General features: G+C 41.8%; 3 protein-coding genes across 7 annotated transcripts; 2 read left to right on the top strand and 1 right to left on the bottom strand.

The window, feature by feature from the left end:
• Positions 1–1,898: 1,898 nt before the first annotated feature.
• ythdf3 (YTH N6-methyladenosine RNA binding protein F3) lies at positions 1,899–8,844 on the bottom strand. Of its 4 annotated transcripts, XM_026179602.1 has the most exons (6): positions 8,593–8,843; positions 8,252–8,494; positions 7,798–7,822; positions 7,516–7,595; positions 5,739–7,403; positions 1,899–2,078 (listed from the first exon to the last, which is right to left on the bottom strand). In XM_026179602.1, the coding sequence occupies exons 2-6, from the start codon at positions 8,273–8,275 to the stop codon at positions 1,941–1,943; spliced, it is 1,932 nt and encodes a 643-aa protein (XP_026035387.1). In that variant the 5' UTR covers positions 8,276–8,494; positions 8,593–8,843; the 3' UTR covers positions 1,899–1,940. The 4 variants fall into 4 exon arrangements, with proteins under 4 accessions (XP_026035387.1, XP_026035386.1, XP_026035388.1 ...); XM_026179601.1 differs by having other exon boundaries at positions 8,252–8,843; XM_026179603.1 differs by lacking the exon at positions 1,899–2,078 and adding an exon at positions 2,469–2,956 and having other exon boundaries at positions 8,252–8,841.
• A 905-nt stretch (positions 8,845–9,749) lies between these two features.
• Positions 9,750–14,282, top strand: abhd10b (abhydrolase domain containing 10, depalmitoylase b). 2 transcript variants are annotated; one of them, XM_026179605.1, is made up of 5 exons: positions 9,750–9,885; positions 10,325–10,511; positions 11,347–11,458; positions 13,265–13,402; positions 13,493–14,282. In XM_026179605.1, the coding sequence occupies exons 1-5, from the start codon at positions 9,792–9,794 to the stop codon at positions 13,832–13,834; spliced, it is 873 nt and encodes a 290-aa protein (XP_026035390.1). In that variant the 5' UTR covers positions 9,750–9,791; the 3' UTR covers positions 13,835–14,282. The 2 variants fall into 2 exon arrangements, with proteins under 2 accessions (XP_026035390.1, XP_026035391.1); XM_026179606.1 differs by having other exon boundaries at positions 9,885–9,945.
• An 899-nt stretch (positions 14,283–15,181) lies between these two features.
• On the top strand, positions 15,182–18,870 carry tagln3b (transgelin 3b). Its single transcript, XM_026179645.1, has 5 exons — positions 15,182–15,522; positions 16,330–16,561; positions 17,363–17,537; positions 17,623–17,725; positions 17,815–18,870. The coding sequence occupies exons 2-5, from the start codon at positions 16,382–16,384 to the stop codon at positions 17,954–17,956; spliced, it is 600 nt and encodes a 199-aa protein (XP_026035430.1). The 5' UTR covers positions 15,182–15,522; positions 16,330–16,381; the 3' UTR covers positions 17,957–18,870.
• The last annotated feature ends 597 nt before the right edge of the window (positions 18,871–19,467 follow it).

Here is a 19,467-nt window from a genome sequence, read left to right on the forward strand (position 1 = left end):
GTATTGATAACATATAGGCATGTAGGGAATAATACATGGTCCAGGTAGTACTGACAGATGTTGAAGAGGTGAACTTATGTAGGAATTCCTTTAATTTTTACCATTAGCATTATTGCTGACGAGTTATAATTGTATTTTGGGGTTGCTGTGTTTTGTTTTGTTTTAGTCACTGTGGATGTAAAGGCGAGTACATTTCAGTAGCATTTGGATCACAGTTTGTGGCTTCTATCGAAGTCAAACATTTAATGCATCACAAGCAACAGTATATCTCTACAGTGTAGTATTAATACTTCAATTAAAGTAAAAATTCTGAGCACTTTTTCTACCACTGGACGTCATGCAAGATGTAGTCTCGAGTTCATCCCAAAGCTGTGAAATGGAATTGATGTCAGGTTTGCTGCAGCCCTCACTGATCTGTGCTGTAACCATTCATAATGAGTGCATCACCTTGTTTCTTGTAGCACAGCATGAATCTACCAGCATGTTTGTGTTGTTGAAACTGGGACTTTTCAGACCTGAAAAGTTTATTTCTGTAGTTCACAGTGCCTGGTTAATATTGACAGGGTAAATGTTGCATGCAGTGGAGGAAAAACTAAAACAACCATGCAAATCCTACATGCAAAATCCCTTTTGAGGTAAATTGTAAAAGCATTAATACTCCAATGCTTTGGGGGCGATCGTGGCTCAAGAGTTGGGTGTTCGCCTTGTAATCGGAAGGTTGCCGGTTCGAGCCCCGGCTTGGACAGTCTTGGTCGCTGTGTCCTTGGGCGAAGACACTTCACCCGTTGCCTACTGGTGGTGGTCAGAGGGCTCGGTGGCGCCAGTGTCCGGCAGCCTCGCCTCTGTCAGTGCGCCCCAGGGTGGCTGTGGCTACAATGTAACTTGCCATCACCAGTGTGTGTGAATGGGTGGAAGACTGGTTGTGTAAAGCGCTTTGGGGTCCTTAGGGACTAGTGAAGTGCTATACAAATACAGGCCATTTACCATTTATTTGATTTGGCACTGTATAAATAAAATTTAATTGAACTAAACTGAATTGAAACGTCTCTCTAGTATAGCTATAAACAAGCCACAAACGCTCAAACTATGACAAGGTGCACTAACCACAAACTGACTGTTTTGGGCAGAATAACAAAGGGTTTTAATCTGCCTGTGTTTGTTAAGCTTGTTGTAATTTTTCGGTTGTCATTCTTAGTTTTGCTAAGTCTTTTTTATATCTTAAATGTGGAGTAAAAAACTAAATATTTGCACCCACAGTGTTAAGTAACTTTGGTTGGGCAAAGCAGAAGTAAATGCACTTGGTTCATTGACCTTTTAGCATTATCACAAGTAAATGAGATCATGAGCTTATCTTCAGTGTTTGATTTCATGTTGCACTAACTGAATGCTGATGCTTTAAAAGTTTGAACTCATAGTTGAGTAGTAAAGTATTTTATCTGTTATTTGTTTTCTACATGCATTTCCCTTTAGTGTTTTGAAGGTTTTTTTCTTTTGTGTGTATCAAGTGTTGATTGGAACACCTTTCTGAGCAGCCTGTAGCACCTGGTTTACAATGAAGCCAATCTCATACATTCCAGTGTTGGTTCTTATACTGTGCATGTGCTGTGTGATCTTAACTGACACGGTTTAGACAGGGTTCTTGCCTCGTGCATCCCTCATAAATATCCAGACATCCCTTGGCTGTTAATTTAATCATATTGTCCGACCTCTTTGAAGAATAAGCGGGAATGATGCGGAGAGTTTCTGCTACTGTACTTGTTTATTGTAAGGGGCTTTTGTGGATTTTTTTAAGATTATTGAATGCATTAAATACTGAAAAAAAAACATTATTTATAAAGGCAGAACACAGTGTGTACACATGTTGAGGCAAATATAAGAAAAGACACAAAAAGCAGTGATTTCGCTAAACATGAGTAATTTTTATTTAGCTAGTGAGTTACCTAGAGGAGAAAACTGTCACATCCTTGCAGATGATGTCTTGCCTTTTTGGAGGAATCTCTGTCAAGTCCAGCAGGTGTTGATGTGGAGGTTCTCCCAAAAGTGCTAAGAGTTGTTGAGGACAGACAGTCGGATTGGGCCTGAGGTACGGTAGAGTACACAAACATCAGAGCTAAGACAGTCAACCATGGGGCCAGCGAAGGCCGCCGATAGTTCTAGCGCAGCAGCAGCAGCAGCTTTCTCCTCAGACAAATGCACTTCAGAATGACAGAATCACAAGGAAAAAAGGGGGTGGGTGGCAAAAAAAACCCAAAGATGTGCACTAGCCAGCACTTGCCAGCCTGCTGCATTATTGTTATCTTTTGGTACACAGAAACAAATGCAGAAAGGATGGAAACAGGTAGATGGAGGATACATCCTATGATTGGCATGATTGTGGCTGCTTCTCAATTATTTCATCCCACCTGTCAATGCCAGCCTCTGTCTGATGAGGATCAGATGGCTGAATACAGATTCAAGTACAAGACTAATTTATACATATCATATTTAATTGTCTTCCGGGCCTGATGAAGCTCATCAATATCCCAAACATTTGAGGCATTTAAAACAAAAACAAAAAAGGACAAATAAGCTTGGTGAAATCATCTGACTACTCGGGTTAGTCAGTTAGTTGCTCACAAACAAAATCAAAGAAGAAGAACAAAGTTAGAGAGTTAAGGGTATTGGTAGAGGCTGCTGAGGACTCGAAAGTGCTTTAAAGACAGAGTTTTTCATTGTGGGTTACGTTCTTTTTCTTGTGAGACAGGAACACGGGGTTTGATGCACCAGTCAACGGATACAGATGAGTCCAACTATGGTCATGTTCAAGTGTTCAGATACATTGTCATCTTCAGCGGAAAGATTGCGAAAGCCTTTCCTCCTTGTCGTTAGGCAAATTTGATTTAAGGTCCTACATCGTTAGTGTTGCAGTTCTAGCAGACAGCTTGCTTGAAGGTTACGGTTTATTTCTATTGCGCTCCTAGCAAAAGAAAAAAAAAAAAAAGAACAACAAAAACAGAAAGAGATCATCAGTGGATTGTACCAGAATTGGGGCAGCAAGGGAGAAAAAACAATTATTAAAAAAAAAAAAAAATCTAAAAAGTGCAACATCCCTTTTTTGTAATGGAATAAAGATATATTGAAGCCAAAATCATCTATATTGTCAACATGTAGATGCACTCCTGTGCACAAAGAAGTTGGGATTACACTCAGTAACACTTACACGTCAAGCCCTATAGGTCTGTCAAAAGACTAATAGTCACGATTGTCAGAGATTAAAATACAATAAAATACAGTTTTTAGAAGGCACGTATCAAAGGACTGCCTTTGAACATGTCAGCAAATCTCATTTCTTCACATACAAATTCTACATATATAAGCAATACTTGACTTATGAAATAAGAGTTTAAGTAATTCTTTATAATGTGTGTTAGAAAATCGCCACAGAATAATTACCAGAGTGCATGTGTTTAAGAGTATAGTGGTTATGCAGCTTTATAAAGAAACCACCTAAATGTAAAGTTTGGCTTCCAAATATTTAAAGGTTAGTGGCAGAATACTAATACTAAAACGATGTATATATACTGTGTTAAATACTGCAATCCAGTATAAACCATACAAATACAAGCACAGCTTCACTTAAAGACATCAGAAAAATCCTGAAAGATACAAAAAAAATGGTTAATTTAAAAACAAAACAAAATCTTCTATAAACAGGGCTAAAAAGCACATACTGCTGTTTAGTGATTTATAGTTGGCATGCTGATTTATTTAAAATACACTGGCAGGCAAAGTAATCAGTCACTGAAGTAAGAAATGCCTTGAGCATTTTGGTGTTTGGTGGGGAAAATAAGTGAGACAGCAAGCGAGCGAGTGTCCTCTGTAAGACAAACACAGAGAAAATGACTTTAGAAGACCTAAGGTATGCACTAACCAAATAACGAGCTATGTTTATACTGGCATGAGACTGAAGCAACGACACTCAGCTTGTAGTAATAACTCTAAAGCCAAGTTCCAGACAGCCATACTCAACAAAACATGAGTAATGACAAACAAATACACAAGGGTGTGTCGCAGATTTAGAAGAGTTGGTAAAGACACACTAAAATAGGTAAAATGCAAGTGGGGCATTGGAGTCAAAATAACCCCCAGAGGCTGATGGTTTTCTCCAGTTTTCAGTCGGAGTAGTGACCTCATTGAAGGTGTCCATATCAGTGCTCTGGGAAAACCACAGAGACCCAGGCCCCAGAGTAACTCTATCCCCAGTAGAGGAGCTCTTAGCACAGAAAGCTTCACAAAATGTAGTCTAGACTTGACTTATAGGTCTATATCGCTGCATGAAAAGGGGTCACATTAATTTTAAAAAAGCGTGTAATTCATTTCTTAGTAAAAAGTAGTAAGAAAAAGGGTTTTCCACCTTAATAATCAGCTAAGACTGGGAATGTATTACATGTATTACAGCTGAGTGGAATTCATCCCATCATGTTATGAGCATCCACACCACAGGAAAGGAGCTTCCCTCTGAGTATTAATCACCAAATTAGTTATGCTAATCAAATCCTGTAACAACATTTAGATCCAAAGTTACTTCTAAAGAAAACACTCTGCGAAGGTGTTTTTTGTGCAGGTAGCTGTGCTGCTTTGACACCTCTCAAAGTTCAGGAAGGATTGGCCAAACAACAGAGAACAATTAACCTTGTCAGCCTTAGGAGGCGGAGCCCTCACTCGGCCGATCCTGTCATGTAGGAGGTTAGGGATACAAAAAGCAGAACGGCGCAGGATGAAACTGGCTTTCTACTGACAGGTTGTTTTCAGAAGCCTGAAAACACTGACTTGAAATATTTATGAGAAAGTAACCCAGCGCATATTAACAAGGTCAGCTGTGAGCAGCCAATACAGCATCAATAGAGCACCAGTAGTGGGGGAGTAGGTGGAAAAGAAGGGAGTGGGTCGTGGGATGGGGTAGGTTTCTAAACGCATTAGATTAGCATACCGGTGAATCTAAGAATGGATGCAGCAGAGAGCTATCAGTGATACCATGTTGTTTGCCTTTTTGGCTGATGTTTTTCCACAGCAGCAGCCTCCCACGGAGTTTTCACTACATTTGTGGTACACCACTGTTATTACCACGGTAACATATTTTAGTTTCCCCAATGAGAAGCTTATTCTGTGCTCGTTTTTACTTACAATCTCACCGTGCATTTTTAGAATACATATTCCTGGCAAACTGCGCCGACTGTGCCGTGGCAATTTGCAGACAGTTTGTAGGCCAGGAGCTTATGTTGGTAAAGGCTAATAAAGCATGAGGAGCCAGTGGAGAGCAGGGGCTCGGTGTTCAAAGGAAGATCGGAGCCTGCGTCTGCCTTTGTCTGGCAGAAGGAATGCCAGGAATCTAGACTATTTCAGGAAAACTTAATGCATCCAGCTCCATTTGGGCAGATCGTCGCAATCTCAGCAGCATGAGATGGCTGATGAGAAAGTGTTTTCTTGAGCCTGCTTATGAGTAATGGTGCCATGTCAATCTGCTGACAGGCCTCTGGGAACTTCCATTTACAGCAGACTGTTCATTCAGCAACAGGATGTTACAACCTCTGAGCAGGTGGAACAAGATCAGCTGATTACAGTCTGACAACAGCCTGCAGCAGTGACTGTGTGAAAGTTAGCCTCCCTTTGAATTAAAGGGCGATAAAACTGAACTACCTTGGCACATGCAAACAAGATATTTACAGAGGACAAGGCTCTTATAGCATGTATTATCTCACCTTCCTCAGAGCCTCCTCCTCTTCCTGACGTTTCTCATAATGTGCAAAGTCATCAAAGATTGAGGTGGTATGCTTGTAAGTGGCGATAACTTTAAGCACTTGTTTGGCCTTCTCCAGAGGCACTTCCTGAGTGTCCCTGGAGTTGGTCACTGGCTTGTTGTCATTGTTCTCCAGCCGGATGTGACGCAGCTGGTTGTTGGGCACGTCTTTGATGAAAATCCACTTTACCTCAAACTTGCCCTTCCACTTATCCTGAGACCAGACGCCTGCATAGGCATTGTAGTCCACCGGTGAGCGCATTTCAGCTACGCCACAAAAGTGCCCACTGCCGTTGACACTGAACAACAAGTACAGGGGCCCCTTGTTGCCCAGGGAGCGGTAAGCACCATCCAGGCGCTTGTTGCCATGTTCTGTACTGCACCAGATAGAGTACTTGATTGAGCGGTGGATGTCATCTTCTGAATAGCTCTTGATAATGAAAACGCGCCCATTTTTCAAGTTCCAGTCAAAGTCTTTGGGGTTGTAGTTGTTGAGGGCACGAAGTTTCTCCAGCACTGGGTGCACTTCTCCAGAGCAAGGGGAGGCACTCGGTGGGATTCCAACACAAAGACCAAAGCCCTCGCCACGGTTCCTCGGAGCCACCCAGCGGTTAGGGGGCGGGCCAGGTTGTTGGGGTGGTTGCTGATGAAGAGGCTGAGGGGGTTGGGAAGGAAGGTGCAGGTGTGGTGGACCAGGGGGCAGAGGCTGGGGGTGTTGAGGGGACTGGAGAGACTGGAGTTGGAAGGGTTGGTGTTGGTGTTGGTGTTGGTGTTGGTGCTGGTGCTGAGGCTGAGGGGGTAAAGGGTTCTGCAGTAAGGGCTGTGGCTGACCAAGGAGAGGCTGCTGCACCAGAGGCTGGGGGGGCATCATAGTCTGAGCTAATGGGGGCTTGTTCAGAGAGCCCTTATCATCCCAAGTACCAATGTTCATATTGTGCTTTATAGGGGGTGGGGGAATAGCGGCGCCTCCCCCTATCCCCATGTTGGCTTTGGGTTTGACCTTGGGTTGTGGTTTGGCCGGCTTCTTGGCAATAGCTGCCCAGGAAGCGGGTTTAGGTGCAGAGGAGCTGACAGACGGAGGGAGGTTGCTGGCCGACATGCTGCTCATACCTGCTGTGCCTCCTAAAGGTGAGCCCACAGTTTTGGTGACAGCTGCCACCATGTCTGTACCCAGCTTTAGCCCCGTCATACCCTGCTCAATGCTGCTCAGCACCGGGACCTTACTGAGCTGGGTGTCGCTTCCAAAGCCCGCCTGTCCGTCCGTGATGGCTCGACCCAGCGAGCTCGGGGCGTACCCATAGCTATTGCTGTAGACTGAGCTCTGTGTGGACTGGCCCTGAGAGACACTAGTACCCCAGGTGGAAAAGTCTGCATTGCCCGGAAAAAAGTTGAAGCCGTGCTGCCCAAGGAAGGGAGGGGTGTTTCCCAGGGCACCCGGTTGACTGAAAACACCATCAGGGATGAAGTGTGGCTCGCCATTGCTCATCTGTCCATAGGTAGTTAAGTAGGGCATAGGTGGGTCTCCTGCTGTGGACCAAGCAGCCTCCCCCAGAGAGTAAGGGAAACCAATGGATGGAGCATAGTAGCTGGGCATGTAGGGATCAGACATTGGTGGATAGCTGTTACTCTGTGTGGCCAAAAAGAAAGTCACAGGTTATACAGAGTGACAACAAACAAGCAAGAAAATTCTGTGTGCAAGTCATTTGTCCATAATACATGGTACTCGTGTGCCTCCTTACCTGATTTGTCTGGCCGCTTAGGTAAGGCTCAAAATCATCATCATTTACACCATCCTTTTGATGCATTGATCCGTTTTGCACTAAGATCAGAAACAAGGGACATTCAATACGAGAAATTCAGAAAGAAAGATGTAATCAGAAACATTTTACTCACAGGTTTTCAGCAGCTAAAGTAAACAAGGCTAACATAAATAAGCTGCAGTTTTGAATAGCATGGTAGCTAATTGGACATGAAAACAGCCTGCAGTGCCACACTGGAAACGCCACAGTATAAAGCCTTACCTTTATTTCCTTGTCCTTTAGGTCTCTGAGGAAAAAATACATAAAAAAAAAGAAAAAAAAGAAATGAGACTAGTATCAGATCACGACAGGAAACAAGAAACACACGCACACTGACAGAGCAGGCTGTATCCCTACATAAATAAATATATAAGTCGACGATCCAGTCAACCTCAGGCTGAAGCATCAGCCCGGATGCTAACATTTACAGGTTGCTTCGTATTATTGACCGGATGTCAAACGCTCTGACATCGAGTAAACGGTGCCGCATTGGCAAACCCACCCGGCTACAGCTAGAGTTGATTAGTAGTACAGTCGGCCTACATTACAGCTAATAGCTATCACACATCAAAGACTTTGGTGCCTGTTTGCCGAGCCAGATCAAACTGTTGTCGGCAAAGTTTCATTCCGCAGCACCGCTAAATCCGTAGCACCGTTCCGCTTCCGACACACGAACCTGATCGACGGTGGTCGCAGACATCCTCCAGGAACCGAAACTGATGGCTGTTTGTGAGACTGTCCACGGCTTCCTCTCTCTCCCTCTCTGCACTTTGGTGCTTTGCTGGCTCGTCTCTTCGATTGTCCAATCACTCTGTTAACGTTACAAGGCGGCGTTTTTTCCCTTTTCCTTTCCTCCTGCCGTGTTCAGATCCTGACGACGATTCGCTGCTTTTGGCTGTTACAAACGGCGACTTTGTGTCTGCGGAGAGGGCGTCAGTTAACGTGTCCGATCCTGCCACAGATGGTGTTTATCAGTCAAGCCCAAACTGACTAGTGCCTTACTGGAATATCCCTTACCATATTCCACAATGGCGGATAGGCTTTTTACTCCCGCTTCCGTTCCGTTCTGCTGCTCCGTGACCTTCCGCCTGTGACGCTCTGAGTCATGTTACAAACTGACACTTCACATGACGGTCACAACAACTTCTCGGCTACCATGTCCGCAGCAGTGTCACCCCCTCTGTTACCCCTACTCACAGTAAAATAGGCACACTGCTTCACTGATTGTAGCTTAGCGCGCATCTGCTAACCCCGAGCACTGGATGCATGCGTGAAACCCGCATAGAAACGTTAATAAGTAGTACATTTACTAGTTTTCATAGTATTCTGTTACTCTTATGTTATATTTTCTTTTTTGGCATGTGACTTCTGTTATATTATTTAATATTAAATATATTAAAATAAATCAAACATGATGCATGACACTGCACAAACACTTTTAAAAAACCACTATAAAACTACAACATGAAAGATGATATTTACTCATAAATAAAGGCAGTATTGCTCACAACAGCTATTTTGATTTGCTTGATTTGCGTTGCTTATTTAATTTGTGATCTTTTTCTTAAATATATACGTAATATAATACATAGTTGTATGTAAAGAGACCTCACTGTTTGTTTTTATGTGTGCTTTTTTGTTTTCTATTTTTCTGTAGTTATTAAGTTGAATACATGTGTGCACTACAGGTTTGATGCACACTGATGATTATTATTATTATCTATTTAGTCTTTTTTTTAACAACTTAATGCGTTTTGAGCTAGTATTACTAAGTCTGAGTGTTGCTGTCAGTTCAGTGAATGCACTTAAGAATTAAAGAGTGACCAAAAGGGGCTTTTGGTTACAGTATGCTTGTTTTAGAGAAATAATAACAAACTTCATTTTAAAGATTTTTTTTTTCGTGATTGCCAAGATGAAGAAGCTTTACTGCACTGGTGCAGGTGACGACATTTTCCCAAGTATTCCACTTTAATAGCCTTTTGAGGTACCCCCTACCCACCCAAATGTGTAAATGTCTACATTTTCTTTCTTCATTATACTTTTAGTGCAAGTTTAATGCGTGGCTTTTATTGCTAAGGCAGTATATTTCCACTGAAGTAAAGGAATGTAGTACAGGACGCAATGTACATCTACTTTGAACTACAACTGTTGTGCGGCTTGAAACAAGACTCACGGCTCCAACTCTCGCGATATTTCCTCAGTGGTCTCGGAGCAGTATGGCAGCCGTCGCGCTGAGGTCTTGCCGCAGAGGACTTTCGCAGATTTTAAGCAATGGGGGGCTCGCAGCTCTGTCTTCAAAGCGTCTGGAAGGTTTGTTGAGGTGTCCTCTTATGGCAGGAACACTTGGTAACGTTCGTGTGTCTTACAGAGGTATTTAAACACGTCGGAGGGGGTGTGGCTCGCACAGACTGCGTCGTCCTAAAAATATTTTAGGACATGAACGGCGAAATGTTAACTCTCGGAATGCTTTTGCGCCATTTTTGGTCAAATTTGGTAGAATTTCTAAAATGCTTAGAAAGCTAATTACACTCGCTTGAGTGAATCGCTGCTATGTTCCATCGATGTGAAAGAAATGCCCATGCTCTTGCATCGAGATGAGCTTGATCCTACGCGGGGCATGACATGTGTCCAGCAAAGTTCGCAAAACTGAGCGAAAATTCTGTACAGGGAGTCATTAATGTAACAAATTCAATATCAATAAATAATATTCAATGTCAATAAATAACAAAACTAATGTTCTGTGAAACAGAACCCAGGAGGCACAAATCTTCGGTTCAGTATGCTTCACGACCAGATCTCCCAAAGCTGGCCTACAGAAGAGTGAAGGGAAAGAGCCCAGGTGTGGTTTTCCTCCCAGGTTATGGCTCCAACATGAATGGACAGAAAGCTGAGGCGCTGGAAGAGTTCTGTAGGTCACTGGGACACTCATACCTCAGGTAAGTTATCCAAACATATCACTCTGAGAGAGAAGCCCGATGCTGAGCATGGCATTAAATCAAGTTTAAAAAATAAAGCTAAACACAGTCAATCCAAAGCGAGCTATAGGACTGCAAGAGGCACAAATGAAATAAATGAATTGGGGGGGAAACCCATCATCCAACTGATATAGAATTAAAAATAGAGAAATTTGATCTGCAAACAAGAATCAAGTGACCAATAAGTACAGCTGCATTGTCTTTTAATGTGTTTGTTAATGTTGAAGTTAATAGAGGAAAACACCTCTATATGTAGGAGAGTATTAAAAATATGCTGTTGCTATACGGTGTTTTTGTTTGCACACAATATCAATTTCTATATACCTTTTGAATATACTGTAACTGAGACTTTTTTTTGCTGGGATGCATCTTTTATATTAGCTGAAACCAAAACAAGATCTAGTAAGTAAACTGAAAACCAAAAGTATTATAGCTATATGGAAATATATATAGATTAATTGATAGATTTAATTAATCCCACACTGGGGAAATTCACTTGTTACAGTAGAACAAATGTCAGGAAGAAAAAAAAGTGAGTTAGAGTTATATGATGGAAAGAAAAATGAATAGTTGTCTGTTAAAGCACGGAGGAATGAATTGATGAATAATTTAATTATCCTAAAAATACCGCCACCTTTCATCGTGTGAAGTCTGAAGTTCCTGGTTAATCAAGTGGCTCCAGTTCTGAACAATAAGAGGCTTGTTAGGTCGCATAAACTTGTCTGTAGCCTTGTATGACTTGCCATTGTTTTAGCTTCAGATATTCACCCACTTTGTGCTATTTGTGGTTTTCCAGGTTTGATTACACAGGACATGGAGCCTCAGGAGGTGTGCTATCAGAAGGAACTATTGGTACCTGGAAAAAAGATGTCCTTTTTGTGTTGGATGAGTTGGCAGAGGGGCCACAGGTAAATATTTCCTAGGCTAATTCCATTGCTAGTTAGAGGAGGTAAGTAATCAGTCAAGTTATGTAAATTTTGAACGGCAGGCTTGGTCATTGGTCCTGCATTAAGATTATCAGGTTCCTGAGAATAATCCTCAAAGGTTTTCATTAGACCAGTAATATCAGACAAACAAATATATGAAACCTTGAAAATAAGGACCTAAATGCAATAGAGCTTCAATCATTTCTTCAATTTGTTAAATTGCAACTATGTTGTTTTTAATAACCTACAGGTAAGTAATGCATCATCACGTTTCAGTGTATTTGAAGTTGGCAATTACCAGAGTCAGTCTGTCTTCTGGCAACATTTATAGTAGGTTTTACCAGAAATGCAGGTATGCTTGCCAATCTCATTTTGCTGCAAAAATAAATAAATAAAGATAATTTTATCTATTGATAAAAGGAGGTGATTATTTTATTCTAGTATTCAGCATATTGCAAAAATATTAAATAGACAAATAATGTCATGTCGTGAGCAAAGTATTGTGGTAGTATAGTAGTAGTCCCACTTCTATACTTATGCACATGCACATTTGTGATGCGCAATGAGTCTCCTGCAGCGTAAACTACATTTTGGGGGAGAGGAGGGAGCCGCAGGAGACCCAGCGTGCTAAGTAAGGATATTGTTGAGCTACATACGTGTTGAAAATTTGACCCACTGACTCCATTGACGATGCACAATCCTGTAAATGTTTTTTTTTTTTAAATGAGGATGAGTCTCATTTTAGGCTGGGAAGTTGTGGGGTCTTTCACTGACAGTGCTGGGTTTATGTCTGATTACCAATGATCCTTAAAATAAAGCTTGAGACGGTATGATACAGAAGCTGATTGGACCTGCAGGTGGTCAGAGGGCAACAGAAACAGCAGAAGTGATGGGAGCAGTGCGTGGCTCCGCAAGAGGATACAATTAAGCAGTACAGGACTCCAGTGAAAGCTTTATTTTTAATTTTTTTCACATGACTGTAGACCGATAAAACGCATACAAAATACACACAACAAAATACCTAAAATAAGTTGACATATGCACATGACATGCAAAATATTCCCCAATTCAAAACCTAAAGAATATCTTATTGTCCTCTACTGAAAAATTCTGATCTTATAAATGTACAAAAATATTCATAAGGTCAGTTGCTGAGCACGGCATTTCTGCTGCTGCATTGAAAACCCTTCCCTAGAGTCTGTGTGCTGGAGGCTTCAAATCTCTACATTTACGTGTAAGCTGCATACTCAGCCATAGCTGGCAGTAGCCACAGCTACTTGTAATGTCCTGAAATTCTGCTGTTGTTGAAGGTGGACGCGGAGAAAATCTCCCCTTTTACCAGATGAATCTGAAAATAGCCTTCTAGTGTCAAACTCAGCACTTAACGTTATTCTGCACAGTGAATCCAAAGCTAACAAGTAAAGGCAAAACAGGGCTGGGAGCAGGTTTAGTGACACCTCAATGGGTGCATTTAAAATTCTCATTTGCAGTAACTAAACTGGGTTCATGAGCGAATCAATAACAGAGATGTAAAACCTTCCTAAATTCTACCTCCAGTGTTGCTTTTCCCCCTCATTTCACCAGAAGATGGCACTGTTGCCACATTTATACCACAGCTTTTGTTTTCAACCGTTCTACTGCATGAATGTGTGGTTTCTTAAAAATGTTTGAAGTGAGGTATCCAAGTTTGTTTTGTTTTTTTTTGTTTGTTTTGGGGGTTTTGTTTTGTTTTTTTACCAACTATCAGTTGAGCTATATTTAATTTGTGGTGTTTTTGCCATCTTGTAGATACTGGTTGGTTCCAGTATAGGTGGTTGGCTTATGCTGCTGGCAGCCATTGCCAGACCAGAGAAGACAGCTGCACTGGTGGGCATCTCCACTGCCGCTGATCATGTTGTCACAGCGTTCAACTCTCTTCCGCTGGAGGTGAGAATATAAAATAGAATAACATGTGTAATTATTTTTTGTTTTAAATATTTTCTCATCTAAGTGTGATATTTCTGTGTTCAAATGCAGACACGCAAGGAGTTTGAGGCCAAGGGGGAGTGGACTATAGCCACCAAACACATGGAGGAGGGTGTTTACAAGTTTAACATGGACTTTTTGCGTGAGGCAGAAAATCACTGTGTTCTCCAGAGTCCCATCCCCATTACCTGCCCCGTGCGGCTCATTCATGGGCTCAAAGACGAGGATGTCCCCTGGCACATCTCCATGCAGGTTGCAGAGCGTGTCCTCAGCTCCGACGTGGACGTCATCCTCCGACGACATGGCCAGCACCGCATGTCTGACAAGGACGACATCAAGCTTATGGTCTACACCATTGACGATCTCATCGATAAGCTGACCACTATGGTCTGAGTAAGGAATAGGAAAGTGAGCCAGAGATGTTCCTAAGATTAAAAGATAATGACTTTGTTAACTGGGAAGTCAACCCTCAAGGATATTACCAAACAACGGCATGTTGCACCGCCAAATATGACCTTTTATCCATCTATGTTTTTCATCCCGTACTTCATCATGTCAACATGTTGGAAAATTGAAAACTATATTGTAAGGGAGCCCTCCTGCTAGCTGTTCCCTTGTATCTTCAGGTTGCATTTGTATGTGCTCCAGGTTATTGTATCAAGTGTTACGTTTGGTAAGCCGTTCTTAGGTCTGCCATTGCTGCTGTCTCTGCCGTTGTTCTTACTGTTTGGCTGTCTCTTCCCCTCCTTCCCTCCTCCATCTTTACTTAGAAACACAGTTTTCCTGTGCCTTTTTAATCACTTTTCACCCGTTTTGGCTAATAAAACCTTTGCACACTAGAGTGCAGGTCTCAAGTCTGTGAAAGTGCACACACAGATAACACAAGCAACATTATGTGGCGACAAAGAGCAACTGAAAGCTGCATTCAGGTGCATTCAGAATAAATTGCACTGGGAGATATTAGTTGGAAAATATAGTTTATTCAGAGTCGGAGAGGATTTTTATCTATATATTTGTCTAACTGGGGAAAATACAAAAAGTCACACCCGAACGTATATCAGCACCATTACTAAGTAGGGTTAAGAATATAGTGATACTTGTACAATGTAAATTGTCAGTGCGAGCAGAAACCAAGAGTTTTTGGTTTCTTTGTATTTGCACAACATTTCTGTTACATAACTCCGGCCTGCTGAAAGGAGCCACTGAGCTGTTGATTATTAACATGTAACTGGCCACTGGGTGCTCTATGCTCAATGGGGTGAAACCAACCACTTGGGAGCTCTCAGGTCCACATAACTGCAGCAGTGACCTTTAACTTATGGCTGAGCTGGGTATCCAGTCATCTGGCATGCTTAAACTAAACTCAGATGTCAGCTTGTGACTGTATTAATAAATTACATTTACTGTGTTGCTCCTGCTTGGACAGAAGTGTCCCATATTTTAGTTATGTTACCGTGTAGCTGGATCAAGTAAAAAAGAGCACTGTTCAAGTTGAACCATGGTGCTCATCCAAGATAAAGCTCAAATTCAATTAGCTATAATGAATGGGTCCCAGTGCTGAAATCAAACAGTCTCTGCACTGTGCAGAAACCCAGGAGGTAGACCAGCACTTTAAAGAACACAACATAGACAACTGTTGTTGAGCAAGTCAGTGTAGCTGCCAACTGATCAGCTATGATGAAATAAAAGAGGATTATCTTGTTTGCTGTGATCTCCATCTACTATTGCCTTAAAGTCGCAGGCGGTAGTTCAAAGATTTGATTTGACACCATCATGTGCCTCTGCTTTGACGAGGATCCGTTCAATGCCGAATGAGCTGAGCGTGCACTACAGTGACCACTATCCTGGAGCGCAGTCACGTCGCAGTCTGTGCTGAGAGTGACTCTGGGGACACCTCCCGGGGGAGCTGCCATATAAAACCAGTGGCTCGCTCCTCCCGGACAAAGTGAGGTCCAGCCTCGTGCCATCAGCACGGATGCTTCAGCACTTCAGCATCCTCAGCCTCAGCTCAGCTTTAGCTCAGCGGAATTAACGCATCGGATACGGGACGAATCTGACCTTTCTCCCTGCTGTCCTCAGTAGTAAGTGCATCATTGCTTTTCACCCCCTCGATAAAAACGCTGTGAGTGCATGACTTTTGCAGCATATAATGCATATATGCAAACAATGCGGCGTCACGGCTGCCATGTGAGCTTTGGACGGCTCCCTTTCTGTTTTAACAAGCTGCAGAATGCGTAGCAATGTGGCATGGTGTTATCAGGTAACGGGACTTTATGTTTCATGCATTACATTTAAGTTTACTGCGCACTTTGTGAACGATGCAGTGAACGGCAGGTGATGTATTCCCAAAACGCTTATGCGTAAAAGGGGACTGACGTAATTAAATTAAACTCTATTGCAGCTAAAAATAGCGCAACGTGAACTTCTGTATATTGTTGGAAGCTCCCTTTTAAAAATGAAAAAAAAAAAGGATATAAACTTTTCGTGAAAATACATTTGATTATTTAATTTGCGTCATGTTGCCTGCGCGGAGGTTATACTTGAACGGACATCAAGTACAGCGCATCTTTGCGCTCGGTGTGCCGGAAACGGGATTCATCGTTGCCATAGCAATAAGAGGGCTTGTCCGTGTTCTGGGCGGCAGTGAGAGGACCACACCCATTCTGTGCTAGAGGCTCCAAAGATGTCTCTGGGTGGACCGATGGATGGGAAGCGAGACGTGTGCTGATGTGGCTTTTATCTAAACATTAACATTTTGTTTTATTTAAAAGAATATTGTAACCAATATGGAAAATTGATTTAGATCAGACAAAATGGTAACATAAAATATAACATGAGAAGATTGCACTGGTGCAATGATTGATGATGAAATCGTTTGTTCTCTTCAGGCAAATTGCACACTGCATAGAAAATATATACTAGATTCCTGGGAGACCCACAATGGCAAACAGAGGGCCCAGTTACGGACTGAGTCGAGAGGTGCAGGAGAAGATTGAGCAGAAGTATGATCCTGACCTGGAGCAAAGGTTGGTCGATTGGATAATTGCACAGTGCGGAGGAAACCTGGAGAAACCACAGCCGGGAAAGCAGAACTTCCAGAAATGGCTGATGGATGGAACAGTGAGTGTCTGCAGCATAGTTTTCTGCTTGAAATAGAAGCTAGCCTTAAATAATTTAGGATAGCTCTGTGAGATTTAAAGAGCTCAAGGTTGGCAAAAGTCTAAAAAAAAAGTTTTTTAAATTTTTTATATACTAAAAATATAAAATATAAATATATTAATATTCTCTTTTTATTAGAATTTCTTTATGTACTATTGGCTAAGTTGCAATTAGGTTGTTAAAAGAATACTTGTGTTTTGTGTTATTGATAAGTCACTGATAGCAAACGGCAGTTTGAAAATTGCTAACTACTATGGCTATACTGATCTCTGTAAGCCTCTGATTTAAAAACTCCTCTATCTTCACAGTGAAGATGCTTACCAGTGCACCCTTCACTTTGCTGTCTTTTGCCATGCTCTTTAGCTGACTAATGCTAAAAAAAAAATACTTAGAGAAAACAATCATATGACGCAGATACATCAATTTATGACCTAATAATTAACTCTAGAGATAAGAGTGTAATGCAATCAGAGGCCATTGCATGTTCACAGCAAAGTGACTCAGACTTTTTGTGAATTAGAAGACACTCTTCCTCTCCAGAGACCACACTTCTTCTCGAAATTAAGCTGTTACTAAAGTACAAATTGGAAAGGGAAGATAAGACTACAACCCAGAATAAAAATGTCCATATTAGATTAGGCGTGTCAAATGACAATGTCTTTGGGTGAGCTATTCCTTTAAGAACCATGAGTCATTAGTATGGTATGGTCAGTATGTCGGTTGATGACAGTCAATGCAGATTCCTGACCTCTTTTGTCCCAGATTCTCTGTAGACTCATCAACAGCCTTTATCCGAGGGGGAAGGAACCCATCAAAAAGATCCCAGAGTCTCAGATGGCCTTTAAACAAATGGAGAAGATCTCCCAGTTCCTGCAAGCCGCAGAAGCTTATGGAGTCACAACCACTGACGTCTTTCAAACTGTAGATCTCTGGGAGGGTAAACTCTATCTTCTGATGCAGTCATGTTTACTCTATTTAATAGTCACCAGATGATTTACAAAATGTTTACAATCTGGCTACAGGAAAAGACATGGCAGCAGTCCAAAGGACCCTAATGGCTCTGGGGAGTTTGGCTGTCACCAAAGACGACGGTCAATACAGAGGCGATAGAGACTGGTTCCACAGGTGGATACACAGCGAAGCAAAACAAAAAGAACTCAATATCTTCACAACTGCACAGCTAATCCTGTAACCATATTGCTGTTTCTATTCAGGAAAGCCCAGGGGTACCGAAGAGAATTCACCGACGAGCAGCTACGCCAAGGACAGAGTTTAATTGGCCTCCAAATGGGCAGCAACCGTGGGGCTTCCCAGTCTGGTATGACAGGCTATGGCATGCACCGTCAGATCATGTAGACCCATTACTACCCTTGCTGTTCTGCTTCCAGACCTTACTCTCTCCTAACACCACAAATATTGTAGCCCCAAAAACCTTCCTAAGCTTCGTAGCACCTGCCACGTTAACCTCAGTTTCCCTGAAAGTGCTGCTTTTTCCAGACAGTGTTTTATTCACACTTTGAAAAAAATGATGTCAGATGCTGTAGCTCTCCTTCTTTGGACTCTCCTTCCCTTCCTCTCTCCCAGGATCTCACGTGCTGTTTCCTAACTATCACTCATAACTCCATTTGGTTACTTTTCAGGTCCAGATGTTTACTTTACATGGAACTCAGTGTTTCAGCATCGGTTTAGTCTTGCAAAGTGTTTAAATAAAATCTCTATACAATGCAAGTCATCAGAGTTGTACATATATTTACGGAAGTACTGTAAGCCACTGTTAGAGCATGCCGTATGCTATGCATTTTTAATTATCGACACATTACATTTCTTTGCTTGTTTTAGGATGGCTACTGTTACCCTGTAATTATTTAGCCTTAAACCTAATGGAACTTAATGACTGACGATGTCTCTGCTATCTTGTCTGAAGACTTGTTGCAGTATCCTCTGTAACCAAATCAACCTCACGTGGTGCCTGGTTATGGGACTACAAAGACTGGGTCCTGATATACTGGCCTCAAATTATAAATGAGAGTCATTCATTCTGAGCCATGCCCTTGTTATTTGTTTGTTAGATTACATATTGTACTGTGTCTCTTTTGTGCGCAACAAGCAAGTAAATGTGCAGTAGCCAACATGTACAACAGTGGACTTTTCATCTCTGATGCCAGTTGATTACACTGCTTGAATGTGCCCTTTTATGTGTATTATATTTTTAAAATATATTTATATCTGGAAGCCTGTAAGAAGAATTATTTAAAAAAAATAAAAAATAAAATAAAGTACACTATGATAAGAGGTATTTGTGTCAGTTTTTACAAAGCAAAAGTTGAGCAACTGCTGTGTACTCAGGGTGTTGGGTGAATTTTTCTTTCCCCCGTTATCTTGGTTTTATGTTCCAGCTCCTCCCTCATGCCCATCCCTCTCTTCTCTGCTCACTGTACACAATCTAATAAAGCATATGCTGTGCAGCATAATGATTAGGCTGCTTGTTTCTGATTCAAGCCTGTGTGCCAGCAAACCTTTGCCTTGCTGAGTAGACTTCAGTCAGATATTAAATCCCTCCCTGCTCCTGTAACGCCCTTTAATAGATGATCTTACCACTGTAAGAACAAAGACTAGAACTACTTCAAAGTGTGTGTAACCTTCATATCCTTTTATTCTGTCCATTTTGATCCATTTTGATACTTAACAAAATGCAATTATAGTGACGCCTTTTTGAAGTGTCCTGGTATGTAATGTTTAGACTACAAAAGGTCACGTTTATTTCAGTGATCCAGTTTATGGGGTCACTTGCTTGCATCTGTTTGGCTGCTAAATGGCACATATGCGAAATACATGCTTTAACTGACATTTTAGTTTGCTATTAACAG

The sequence above is a fragment of the Astatotilapia calliptera genome, chromosome 9, assembly GCF_900246225.1.
Source record: "Astatotilapia calliptera chromosome 9, fAstCal1.2, whole genome shotgun sequence".
Taxonomy (NCBI): Eukaryota; Metazoa; Chordata; class Actinopteri; order Cichliformes; family Cichlidae; genus Astatotilapia; species Astatotilapia calliptera.